At 40.4% G+C, this 14,077-nt stretch overlaps 1 protein-coding gene across 2 annotated transcripts in view; it reads left to right on the top strand.

Annotated features, from left to right (window-relative positions):
- SCAPER (S-phase cyclin A associated protein in the ER) overlaps positions 1-14,077 on the top strand; it is a 493,827-nt gene that overhangs the window by 439,808 nt on the left and 39,942 nt on the right. For both annotated transcript variants that reach the window (XM_030874887.2, XM_030874885.2), the window contains exons 28-29: positions 7,960-8,197; positions 13,335-13,484. In XM_030874887.2, coding sequence (XP_030730747.1) covers positions 7,960-8,197; positions 13,335-13,484 — 388 coding nt within the window. The remainder of the gene's footprint in view (positions 1-7,959; positions 8,198-13,334; positions 13,485-14,077) is intronic.

The following is a 14,077-nucleotide window of genomic DNA, read 5'->3' as shown; positions in this document are numbered from 1 at the left end:
TGAGGTAATGGATGTTTTAACTTGATGATAGGAATAATTTTACAATGTATATCAAATCATCATGTTTTACACACATTGAATGTTATAATTTTATTTGTCAGTTATACTTCGGTAAAGTTGGGTGGGGGGGGAGAAATGAAAATGGGACATTGCTACCAATTCTACAGAAATAAAAAGGACTATACAAGAGTACTATTAACAACGTATGCCAACAAATTGAATAATTTAGATGAAATGGACAAATTCCTAGAAACACAATACCTACCAAGACTAAATCACAAAGAAATAGAAAATCTGAAGAGACCTGTAACTAATAAGGGGGCTGAAGCAGTAATCAGAAGTCTCCAAAGGAAAGCCCTGGACCTGATGGCTTCAGTGGTGAATTGTACCCAACATTTAAAGAACTAACACTAGTCTTTCTCAAACTTCTCCAAAAAATTGAAGAGGAGAGAATACTTTCTAACATGAAGCCAGCATTATCCTGATTCCGAAGCCAGACAAAGACACCACAAGAGAGAAAATTCCAGACTGATATTCCTTGCGAACATTGATTTAAAGATCCTCAACAAAACACTACCAAACCAAGCTCAGCAGCATGTTTAAAGGATTATACACCATGACCAAGTGGGATTTGTTCCTGGAGTGCAAGAATGGTTCCGCATATGAACATCAATCAATTTAATAGACCACATTAACAGAATGAAGGGGAAAAAAAACACGATCATCTCAATTTATACAGAAAAGCATCTGATAAATTTCAACACCCTTTCATGATAAAAACACTCAACAAATTAGGAATAGAAAGAAACTACCTTCACATAATAAAAGCCATATGTGAAAAGCCCACAAGGAACATCATACTCAAGGATGAAAGAAGGAAAGCTTTTCCTCTAACATCAGGACAAGGCAAGGATGCCCACTTCTGCCACTTCTACTCAACATAGTACTGGAAGTTGTAGCCAAAGCAATTAGGTGAGGAAAAGAAAAATAAAAAGGCATCTAAATTGGAAGGGAAGGAGTAAAATTTTCTCTGTTTGCAAATGATATTATATGTAGAAACTACTAATGATTCCACACAAAAAAGCTGTTAAAACTAATGAATTCAATAAAGTAACAGACTACAAAGTCAACTCACAAAAATTAGTTGCATTTATATACACTATATACTATGAACAATCTGGAAAGGAAATTATGAAAATTCCATTTATAATAGCATCAAAAAGAATAAAATACTTAGGAATTAAACAAGAAGATGAAAGACTTATACAATGAAAAGTATAAAACATTGCCAAAAGAAATCAAAGAAGGCATAAATTAGAAACACATCCCATGACCATGGATTGTAAAACAATATTGTTAAGATGTCATTACTATGCAAAGCAATCTATAAATCTGTACATTCCTTGCACTCCCTATCTAAATCCCAAAGGCTTTTTTTTTTTTTTTGGCAGAAATAGTAAATCCCATCTTAAAATTCATATGGAATCTCAAGGGACCCCAAATAACCAAAACAATTTTGAAAGAGAAAAACAAAGGGGGAGGACTCACACTTCGGATTTCAAAATTTACTACAAAGCTACAGTAATCAAAACAGTGTGGTACTGGCATAAAGACAGACATATATAACAATGGAATAGAATAGAGAGCACAGACTTAAACTCTTGTATTTATAGCCAAATGATTTTTGACAGGGGTGCCAAGACCATTGAATGGGAAAGGACAGTCTCTTCAACAAATGATGCTGGAGAAACTGGATATCCATAAGCAAAAGAATGAAGCTGGACACTTATCTACCACCATAACTTAAGATGGATCAGAGACGTAAATGTAAGACCTAAAACAATTATACTCCTAGAAGAAAACACAGGGCAAAAGCTTCCTGACATTGGATTTAGCAATGATTTCTTTGGATGTGACACCAGAGGCACAGGCAATAAAAGAAAAAGTAGACAAATGGGACTGCATGAAAAGTTTTTTGATTTGTGCATCAAAATATAATATCAACAGAGTAAAGAAACAACCCAGAGAATGGGAGATAATATTTGCAAGTCATATATCTGATAAGGGGTTAATATCCAGGAACTATGGAAAACTCCTAAAACTCAACAACAAAATAACCCAATTAAAAAATGGGCAAAGGACTTGAATTCCAAAGAAGAAATACAAATTGGTCAATAAGCACATGCAAAGATGCTCAATGTCGTTGATAGGGAAATGCAAATCAAAACTACAATGAGATATCACCTCACACCCATTAGGATGGCTACTATTAAAAAAAAAAAAAGAAAATACCAAGGTTTGGTGAGGATATGGAGAAATTAGAACCCTTGTGCATTGTTAGTGGGAATGTAAAATGGTATAGATGCTGTGGAAAATGTTATGGCAATTCCTCAAAAAATTAAAAATAGAATTATTATATGATTGAGAAATTCTACTTCTGGATATATATCCAAAAGAATTGAAAACAGGGTTTTGAAGACATGTTTATACACCCATGTTCATGGCAGCATTATTCACAGTAGCTAAAACGGAAGCAACCCAAGTGTCCATCAGTGGATGATGGATAAACAAAATGTGGTATACACATATAATGGAATATTATTCAGCCTTGAAAAGGTAGGAAGTTCTGCCATATGCTACAACATGAATGAAACTTGAGGACATTATGCTAAGTGAAATAAGCCAGTCACAAAAAGACAAATACTATATGATGATTCCACATATATGACATGCTTAGAGTAGTCAGAATCATGGAGACAGAAAGTAGAATAGTGGTTGCCAGGGGGAGGAAGGAATAGGGAGTTATTGTTTAATGAGTATAGAGTTTCAGTTTTACATGATGAAAGAGTTATGGAGGGCTTCCCTGGTGGCGCAGTGGTTGAGAGTCCGCCTGCCGATGCAGGGGACACGGGTTCGTGCCCCGGTCCGGGAAGATCCCACATGCCGCAGAGCGGCTGGGCCCATGAACCATGGCAACTGAGCGTGCGTGTCCGGAGCCTGTGCTCCGCAACGGGAGAGGCCACAACAGTGAGAGGCCTGCGTACCGCAAAAAAAAAAAGACTTAAAGAGATGGTTGGTAGTGATGGTTGTACAACATTATGAACGAATTTAATACCATTGAATTGTAAACTTAAAAACAGGTAAGATGGTAAATTTTATGTGTATTTTACCACAATAAAAAAAAATCAGGGGTGGGGGGAGATAATGCCCTGCCAAAGATACCTGTATCCTAATCCTCAGAACTTATAAATGTGTTACCTAACATGGCAAAAGGAATTTTGCAGAAATGGTTAAGGATCTTGAGATGGAGAGAGTAGCCTGGATTATCCACGTGGGCCCAGTGTAATCTCAAAGGGAAGCAGGAAAGTCAGTGTTAGAGAGGGATTTGAAGGTGCTATGCTGCTGGCTTTGAATATGGAAGAAGGGGCCAGGAGCCAAGGAGCAACCATACTCTAGAAGTTGTAAAAGGCAAGGAAATAAATTTTCCCCTTCAGCCTACAGAAGGAACCCAGCTCTGGTAACACCTTGATTTTAGCTTAGTGAGACATTTTGGATTTCTGACCCCCAGAACTTTAAGAGAATAAATTTGTGTTGTTTTGAACAACTAGCTTGTGATCGTTTATTCCAGCAGCAATAGGAAGCTGATGCACATGCCTGCCACTATTAGACTGTAACATTCTATAGGACAGGGGTCTGGTCTTCCTTGATTTTGTAATACATCACAGGTCACTGTTGCTGGAGCACAGGTACTTTGGCTTTTTCAATAGAGAATATATGACAGATAATCATGTCCCTTTTGCTCACCACAAAGCCTGATAAATGATGATGTTACTAGATGAAGGTCAGCTTTCTAAGACTGTTCCAGTACATAAGAGCCCACAGCTGGAATAACTCTGTAAGAAATAATTCACTTCTCCTTGAACAGTGAAGTTCACATTCATCATTGGGAGGGACAGTGACTTAACTCCGTCCACTCCCAGCACTATGCAGACCTTTGTGGGGAGTGTTCTGGATTCAGAGGCTAAAATGGGAGGTTCTGATAAGATGCCTCTGGGATTCCAGATCTAAAGGAGGGAACAAAGCCAAAATCCAAGAAGCTAGGAGAGCAGTCTAGAAGATACCGGCACTGAAGGGGATCAGGGTGGATGTTACCGAATCAGAAATCTGCGACCAGGGATACAAGAGCAAACAAGCCAGGAACAAATGGGGAAAGGGGGTTATAGTGTGTGCGACTGTCACAGCTGCTTTTTTGGGCCAAATAAGGCCTGTTACATAAGTGGTTTAAAATACCAAAGATAGAACAGATGGCAGGTGATTCATGCCCACACAAATTATTGCTTTTTTTTTTGCCCAACTATACTCTCCTTTAAGGCAAAGTAGGGTTTTCAAGAGCTGTGCAGGTATATTGATGGCCCAGTTATAGTTTTTCCTGATTGAATCTCACAATTAATGAACAGAAATGAATATGCCACTAAGATCTCTAATCCTAGAGACCAAACAAAAACACTTTAAAATCCAGTAAAATTGAGAAGATCTTAGAGTGTAATATACAAAATTTCAGATCTGATTTTTCATATCTTCAATGTGTTTTTAAAAGAAAACTTTATGGGCTTCCCTGAGGGCGCAGTGATTAAGAATCCCCCTGCCAATGCAGGGGACACGGGTTCGAGCCCTGGTCTGGGGAGATCCCACATGCCGCGGAGCAACTAAGCCCATGCGCCACAACTACTGAGCCTGCGCTCTAGAGCCCACGAACCACAGCTACTGAGCCTGTGTGCCACAACTACTGAAGCCCGCGCACCTAGAGCCCATGCTCCACAACAAGAAGCCACCGGAATGAGAAGCCCACGCACCGCAACAAAGGGTAGCCCCCGCTTGCCACAACTAGAGAAAGCCCACGCACAGCAACAAAGACCCAACGCAGCCAAAAATAAATTTATTTAAAAAAAGAAAACTTTTTATAACCTGTGCCTGATATGAATAAGGCCTTTTACTTTTTTATTATAAACATTTAGGCTTAAAGTGATTATAGCTGACATTTAAGACCAACAGGAGCCAGTGGCCTGTTCAAGGACAAATTATCCGTATTTCAGACTAAATCAAAAGTAAACATTTTCTAAAGTCCCTTCATGTCTACATTAGTTCTGTGGAAGCCAAATGCAGCAGACAAGCTCTCTCCCCTCCCCTCCACCCTGTATATTCTGTAGGCTAACTTTAAAAGTGTCTTTTCCACAAAGCAATATTAATATACATTTTGAACCATTTCCACATCTGAGTTCTTGAATGCTAATTTAATTGATTTTTCTGAATCAACATTTTTATTTCATCAGAAGAATATTGCAAAAGATCCTGAGTTATGTTATTTTATAGTTTGGTATTTTCCTAAATAGGGTGGGGTGGAGAGAAGAGAAACTATTCTGATGATCTTCACTTGCTGGGTTTTTTTTAATTTATTTTTTTAAACAAGTAATAGCAGTGAATTCATGTCATTTCATAAATGCTTGCAAAGATTAACTGTTACAAAGTTTTCTAAATAATAAAGCTATATTCCTGAATATCTGCATTTGAATATGCTAATAATCAGTTTAAAAGCAACACAGGCAGTAAAGGGGAGGTGACCATTCTGAATCACAAAGAAGAAAAAATGTTGTCACCAGCAGTGATGTCACTCATCCCCAAGGTTCTGAAAGCCTATTAGAAATTAGCTTTAGGGAGAAATGTCTTCTGACTTGTCATTGGTTCTAAAAGGCAGTCATTGTTAAACAAACACAGACCCCTTTTTGGAATCTATATAATAAACTCAGACACATTAATCTCTACTCACGTCTTTAGTCGGGGTCTGACCCCTAACTCTCATGGCTATAATGGAAGGAAGGAAGGAAGGGTGAACTGAAATGACATTAGCTAACAGTTTGTGTAAAGGTTCAGATGTGCCTGTAAGCAAATAAATATAATTTCTTAACTTTTTGTTTTTACTGAGTCCCATAAGACAGAAAGTGTCTCTCCGTGATGATCAGGATTACATTACAACGTCTGTGTACTTTGTTTAACAGTGTTCAGTTAACCCCGAGATTTGATTTAAGAAAAGGCATGGAGACGAAAGAAGAGGTCACCTCCTGTTTGGCCTGGATGTTTTGGTCTTTGGACAAAGCCCTGCCTTTAAAGAGTCAACAGTTCTTGGTAGTACCCCTGCCTTTGCCACTGACAAATGTTTATGACCTAAAACATCTCACTGAATCTCTGAGGGTCTCGGTTGTGTCATGTGTGAAGTGAGGAGAACAACACCTTCTCTACCAACTATGAAGAACTACAAATGAGGCGGGGTGGAAGATGTGAATGTACTTAGTAGGTCCTGCCATGCAAATGAGATGATAGTATTTCATAAGACCTGCTTTCTTAAGAAGAGAACAAGTATAAGTGTCATCCCACATTCTTAGACTATCAGAAATAGTGCACATTCAGGAAACAAATGCTTACCACAGTTACGAATAAAACTATACTTTGATGAAACTAACAAATTAGAATGAATAATATAATCCCTTTAAAAAGTTATAGATTAGAAAACTAGACAAGATACTAGAAACTTGCCAGCCAGCACTTTCGAATTCATATTTACTTAGTGGCATCTCTTCAGTGCTTCTGGGCAAATTTATGAGATAAGCATAGATCTTTAATGCCTCTCTCCCATTCTAGATTCCAGCTGAAAGGAACAATAACAACAACAACAGAAAAAGGAATGGGAGGGACCTATATTAGTGTTAAATAGGGAAGGGCATCATCCTGTGGCAGAAACATAAAGACACTTCTGCTCAGCTTTATGCAGATCATACCAGGTTAAAGGGAGACACTGAGCAGGGACTTGTAACTTCCCTTCCTGAGAAAAAGCTGTGTCCCATGAAGAAAGGTGACTGACCCACTTGGAACAGCCCAGAGACCTGAGGATTTGTGCAGTGGTTAGAACAAATGGCTGCAGCAGCTTACATTTCAGATTCAAACCTGTGGAGAAAAAGGGAGGGCTTCTTTCCAGGCATTTCAGCCCAAGAATCTCCCTCCATGTTCCCCTTACCTTAGACCTACATACCCTTGAGCCAGAGTGAATAGGAAGGGGGCCCCACCTGAAGCATGTTGGCTGTGGGAAGGGGAGAGAAACCTGGGTATGGTTTCTAGGGGCAAAAAGGGTGAATGAATGCTTAGCAGCCACATTTACTAAAATTGTAGGCTCTTGATCACTAGATGCTTCACGCATACCTGAGTTCCAGAGTGAGGTGGATTTAGCAAACCCTTCCTTTCCTATTGATTTGAGGAATTCATTTGCCACTGCCGTTGCTTCTTGCTCATCCATACTGCCTGCCACAATTGCTAAGCTAACTTCAAGGTGATTTGTACAAAGCTAACCCAGCACTAGCTTGTTCTTGAGAGCCTGGCCCCTACAACCTGTCCTGCCAATACTCCTTGATGATGGAACTGTGCCTTCAGAAGCAGTTGAAGTGTCTCCCTGTCACGGTATACCAACACACTACTGGGTTTTTGAGGCCTCGTACTTTCCCAGTAACTGCCTCCCCTGAGAAGATTCCCTTGTGTATCCAGAAAGGAAGCCATGGTGTTTTGAGTTCTGAGTCCCAACAGCTCTCATGGACTCTGTCCAGTTCCACCAGGCCTGGAATCTAAACAAAGTGAGGCTATCTAGGCTGCAAAGGGTGGAAGCAGCCTCAGCCTGGCTGCAGAGTACTCAGTTGCCACTGCTGCAGCAGCCCGGTCTCCCAGCTGGAGAAAAGGGCGGGCCGCAGTGCACTTGGTTGGGGGGAGGGCTGCATTTACTCCTGGAGGTTTCTTGTTACCTTACTACACCACTCACATGGTTTGCTTTTAACGGTCTGCTTGTCATGTTCCATTTGACCTATAAAAATGCTAGCATCCTTTAAGTAGATTTCTGTTAAAAAGTTGAATGTTTCTTATCAGGTCACACAGCATATTTGACAATAATCGCCAGGATCCCACAGGACTGACAGCTGCTCTTCAGGCCACAGACCTGGCTGGAGTTCTGCATATGCTCTACTGTGTCCTCTTCCATGGCACAATCTCGGACCCCGGCACTTCTAGTCCCAAGGAGAGTTACGCTCAGAACACAGTCCAAGTGGCCATTCAGAGTTTACGTTTCTTCAACAGCTTTGCAGCTCTTGACCTGCCTGCTTTTCAGGTACCAGGAATTGGTTAACCAGCCAAGAGTAAATAATTTTGTGTAGATATGGTGAGAGGTTCTTTTCCTGGATTGGGGCATAAGGAATAAGCTACAATACAGGGAATAATAATACATACTATTTATTAAGCTGCTGTATTCTAGGAACTGGATTAGGTGCTTTGCATATGCTTTCTTATTTATTCTCATGACTACCCTACAGAATATTATTATACCCATTTTACAGGTGGAAAAGCTGGCAGTTAAGTAATTTCCCAGGGTTACACATGGCTGAGCCAGGACTGGTACCCATGGCCCCAAGCCTATGCCATTCTGCTACTTATAAATCTTCTGTCTTGATTTCTTTAGAAAAGGCATTATCATACCATAAACATTTAAATATTAAGGAAAGTAATGGTTTCTTATATAAACACGACCAAAATTAGATAAATTGTTTTGATTGATATGACTGTCTATGAATGATTTAACTGACTTGTATCCAACGTAAAGTGCATGTGTAGTTAAATGTGCAAACCCCTATAAATACTAAGTTTTTATAGCTAAAGAAAACTTGCTTTATGTTATAACACCAGACTGTCAGCTTAGAAACAGATTGTTTTTCATGTAGGAAATTTAATTTTCAAAAACACTGAACCTTTGGAACAGAGCAAGCCCCAAGGAGTAGACTTTCTCTTTCAGTTTATTAACTGTCAAGTGATTTCATTAAAAAGGGAACAAACTTGGCAGATAATGAACCCATAATTTAGATGAATTGCTTTGCTCAAAGGGAAAAAGGTTATAGAGATACAAATGTATGAAAATTGTGGTCTTTGGTCATCGCAAGATGGAAGAAACACTTCTGTTTTGTAGCTGGTGACAAATGTGCAGTTCTTGTCTTCCTGTCATTCTCTTCACAACTGGAAATTAGTAAGTCGTATCATTGGATTCAGTATCTTTCAACTTTGTAGAGTTAGTTTATCCATCATAAGAACAGAAATCTCTTCCTTAGGGTTAATGCTTTTCAGTTTTCAAAGCACTTGAACTAGCCTTAGGTGGTAGCTACACAATATGTAAAGTTCTGAGAGTTTACAGCCACACCTAGAACAAGAGGTACCTGCTCCAGAGAATGCCAATGGTTCTTGCCTCTGGGTTGAACGTAACATTTGTGTTTTATGAAGACCCAACCCCATTGTGTTCCGTCTGGAAACAGCTTAGAAATCAAGATATGCTAATTTTATGCCCTCAGAATATGGAGACCAGCAGGCTACCCATCAGCTAGGTCCAACTAGAGTGATTTCTTTTGTTACCAGGGATTATGAAAAGCAAATACCTAAAAATGTTCCTGAGCTCCTGGTTTATGGGTCTTCTGACCAGGATTTATACTGCTTCAGGGGTCACCACATCATACACAAGCATTTACATTAAGTCAGCCATTTATTCCATCAGTCACTCTGAGTGTCAGGGAGCCCCCGGTCCCTGCCCTACCCCCAGCCCTCCATGAACTCACAGCCTGTGCAGCCTTACTCAAAAGAACCAGTGAACTCCAACCAGCCCTGCTCCCTCATGACCTTTAGGCACAATGGCCAATAATGTTAGAAAAGTCAAAAATCTATTTCTGGAGCCCTTCATGCCCAACTAAGATGAAACCACGACTTCTCCTCTGCAGCTCCTTGCCGTATTAAGCCCAGAATATATTCCCTACCTGAGCCGCTTTTGCCACAACCCCAGGAGAAACACCAAGGTGACTCGAGAGTTCGAGCCATTCTTAGAGTGAGATGCCCACCTCCCCAGGGGAATGTCCTTTTGTGGCTGGTTCCTAACACTTCTTTTGCTTCTTTCTTCTCTGTCCTTCCTGTTACTCCATATTTCTCTTAATTCTTTCCTGCTTTTTCTTCTTTTCCTTTTCCCTGTTCTGACTCTCCTGTCTTATTTTAGTCAATTTTGCCATCACTGCTTCTCATCCTCTGCCCAGACATTGTTCCCAGGTACCTTTTTCCCCTTAACCAGTGCATGGGCCAGGAAGGCCTTCAGGGACCTTCCTCCTGGCTGCCATCCTTTTGGTGCCCAAAGTCGAGCACATGTTTTTCTCTTATGCTTCATCAGTGTGTGCAGGGACCCAGATACCTAGAATTTCTAACATCAGGTCCTTTAATACATCTACCAATGATTACCTTACTGTTCCAGTTACTTTTATACATTTGAAAAACAAACAAACTTAGTGGGGTAAACAACAACCTTTATGATCACAGATTCTGTGAGTCCAGAATTCAGGCAGGGCTTTTCACAGTGGAGGTGGCTTGTCACTACTCCACGATGTAGGGCTTCAGCTGAGGGGCTCGAATGACTGGGGTTGGGGGGTATGGAGAAGAGGGGCAAATTGACTCAAATAGCTGGGAGCTCAAATTATCTGGAGGCTCCTTCACTTTCATGTTTTATGCCTGGGATTGATTACTCAGAGACTAGGTTCATCAAGGACTACTGGCCAGAGACTCTACATATGGCTTCTCTATGTGACTTGGGCTTCTCAAAACATCATGGTGTCTGGGTTCTCAGTAGGAGTTTCCTGAGAGGAAGCTCCTGGAAAACAACTGCTCCAAGAGAACCAACGGAAGCTGCATGGCTTTTTTATGCCCTAGCCTCAGAAGTCATATGGTTACATATCAGCCATCCTCTCTTGGTTAAATCCGTCATAAGCCTTCCAGATTCAAGAGGAGAAGACATAGGCCCCATCTCTCAGTGGGACGGCTGTCAAAGATTTATAGTCCTTTTTTTTAACTAACCACTACACTCTGTTGAGCAAGCTAAAGCAAAGCATCTGACCACATAGACATCATTGCCATAGATAGACACCTGATCAATCGTGCAATACTCAAGTAAATAGCATACAAATACACAATATTTGCATTGTAAAGCAATGGGTGAGTTTAGGAGAAAAGTATTATTTTTATGATAGATATGGTCAGAGAAACTCATATTCTAGTTCATTAAAACAACTTACTTGTCAAAAGTGAGATTTCAGGAACTATGTTTATAAAGCACAGGAAAAGAGATTTTAGGTACAGCATGGGTCTGAGCTCAGAAAAAATCTGGGAGACAATTTATGAATTGCCTGAGAGGATTGAAGGAACTGAAGAAGAAAACTGAAATGAGATAAGTGGTCTGACCCTCTGAAGAGTTAGACAAGACAGTGTAAGACATGTTGACGGTTTGAGTCCCAGTGCATCGCAAGAATGCATCTCTGTAGAGCTGTTATGGAGAAGCATCCTCATCAAGACCTCTGGGTCTCGAGTCAGACTGACCTGACTTTGAGCCATCATACTACCAAGTTGTATGACTTTGGACAAGTCATTTGAATCCTTAACACTGAGTTTCTCATTTGTAAAATAGAGATTAAAAACACTTACCTCACAAGTCTGAGGTTTAAATGAGATTACATAAAGGCACTGTGCTAACTAGCACATAGTAGGCCCTCAGGAAATGTGGACTGACTCATATTCTGAAGGTGAAGAATTTACCCAAACCATCTTGCAGATGCTGAATCAAAAGGTTAGGTTTCAAATGCAACATTCCCAGTGCTTCTGCACCCTTCTTTGAAGCCATAAACCTATGTGATTGTTTTGGTTGAGAACTCATCGCATAGTAGTCACAAAAGATTATCCATTAGAATATTTTCTTAACTGGTTCCATTTCATTATATACTAATAAGGCTGTCAAAATATTTTTCTCCCTTCAGCAAAGAGTCTGATTTCACTCTGAATTCATATTGGCACAGATGGCCTTGAGATCCCGGATATTGTATAGTGCATATACTTTGACAGTTTTTACAATTGAAGGTGGTCTCAAGAAACAAATCAATGTACTGACTTGGCAATTAATTCTGGCTAAAAAGGAAATATAGTTTCCTTGATAAATTGGTTCAATTTTTATATTCAAACTTACATGCCCCTTGACCTGCTCTTATCAGTGAAGGTTAAACAGAGGGCACTGGGTCACAGCAAGCTGGACACAACTAATTAAATAAGGGCTGAGCTGAGAAGGTGTCACTACTTGATTTAAAGGAGCAGGGCCCTCCTGAAGTCTCTTTGGGGCTTGAAAAACATTTTGTCTCAGTGCAATGAAACGGAGACAGAAGGCACTCTTAAAATTTAGTAGTAATTTTGTTTCAACAGTATTTATTAAAAAGACTGTGCCTCCCCGGCTGTTAGGCAGAGTGAATTCATTGAAACTTCCAAGCTGCAAAGTATCTGACCTGGTTCAAGCCAGCCAAGACCTCAAATCAAGAGATGAGTTTAAAACACTGCCTTTTCCCACAGGCTGGCAGTGGTGCTTCATTCCAGTGTGGGCTGCGAGTGCATTCTGTGGGCCTCGCCTCTCCCCTTTGCCCTCCTGTCGCTCTGTCTGTTTGACATGTTTATTAAATAGACGCTTCAGGCTGCACAGACAGACTCAGACTCTCCTCCCGCGTTGCCCACCACCAACAGCCCTTTGACTGTCTCGAGAAAGGATCCCAGAAGCCTCATAGCTGAGGGGGCTTCATGGTTTGTTTTCTGTGCTCTTTTGGGGGGGCAGGGGGAGGTTGTTGGGTTTTTTTACATTACTTTGGGAGCACAAGAGCTATTTGAATAACTAATTGTTATTTATATTTCTTTTCTATTTGAACATAAGTAAATAATTAGAGTCATATTTTTATCCCTGCATACAAGAAAATATTTTCTCCTTCAGAAAAAAAAAAAGTATTGGAAGTTAGCTAAATGGTAGATTTACAGGTGAATTTTAGTATTATTATATTTTCCCAAATTTTCTACAGTGAGACTGTGCAATGAGAAAAAAAATACCTTGTTAAAAATGGGATAAATACTCATGCTTTAGGTGAATAGTGTCTTGATCCACGTAGTACAGGCATTTGGTCTGCTATGCTTTATTTTCTGGGTTTTTTTTTTTTTTTTTTTTTTTTTTTTCAGTTTAAACGTTGCATTTATTATGGTCGTTTATTGGAGCAGGAATCCCTGAACTGAACTGTTAAGCACAGTGCTCTAGAAATTTCATATGCTTTTCTGGCATCATGGCAGAAGGTGCACAGGGCCCAGGTGTGTTTTGTGATTTGCAGCCCTGGCTGTCCCTGGGCTGGGGAGTTCTAACTGCTCCTTGTCTTTGTTAGTCTATTGTAGGGGCAGAGGGCTTGTCCCTTGCATTCCGGCACATCGCCAGCTCCCTACTGGGCCACTGCAGCCACGTCTCCTGCGAAAGCCTCCTTCATGAGGTCATCGTCTGTGTGGGCTACTTCACTGTCAACCACCCAGATAACCAGGTAAGAGGCACAGGAAAGTTCCTCAGACTGCTTCCCCAGCACTGAGAGTGTGAGGTATTGGAGTGAGAAAAGGCAGGCTAGCCTGCTGGAACCCATCTGTCCTGTGTGAGGCCCTTTAACCAGGCTCCAGGGATATGCCTCTGACTTCTCTCCAAAGAGATTTGATCAGCACTAGACCAGCACTAGGACTTCCTCTTAAAGCTATAACAATAAGATATTTTTAATAAAATGTTCTTCTTAAGCCACACAGAAGCATCTACTCCCTTACCACATAGATCCTGATGCTTTATTCATATTTTTTTGTGGTTGTTTTAATGAAATAGATTACATCTTTCAACTTGGGTTACTTTGCAAATATTATAGCATTAGTCTGGTGCTTTATGAAACTGCTCTTGGTCTTTGGCTTCTGCCTAGGTGCTTAAGAGGGTGCCAGATGGTGTTGGAGGGGAGCCTGAGAAGGCAGGGCTTGGGCCTTACCCCCTTGAATCACCCAGAGTAGTTTTGCTTTTAACTATTTTGATTATTCGGTTTCTAAGCAAGATTTCATTTGTAAATAGGGTTCTGTTGCTTTAAAAAGTTGGGAAATCTGTGTT

The sequence above is a fragment of the Globicephala melas genome, chromosome 2 (genome assembly GCF_963455315.2).
Source record: "Globicephala melas chromosome 2, mGloMel1.2, whole genome shotgun sequence".
Classification (NCBI taxonomy): Eukaryota; Metazoa; Chordata; class Mammalia; order Artiodactyla; family Delphinidae; genus Globicephala; species Globicephala melas.
Note: the sequence above shows the minus strand (reverse complement) of the source record. Positions and strands in the feature narration are given on the sequence as shown.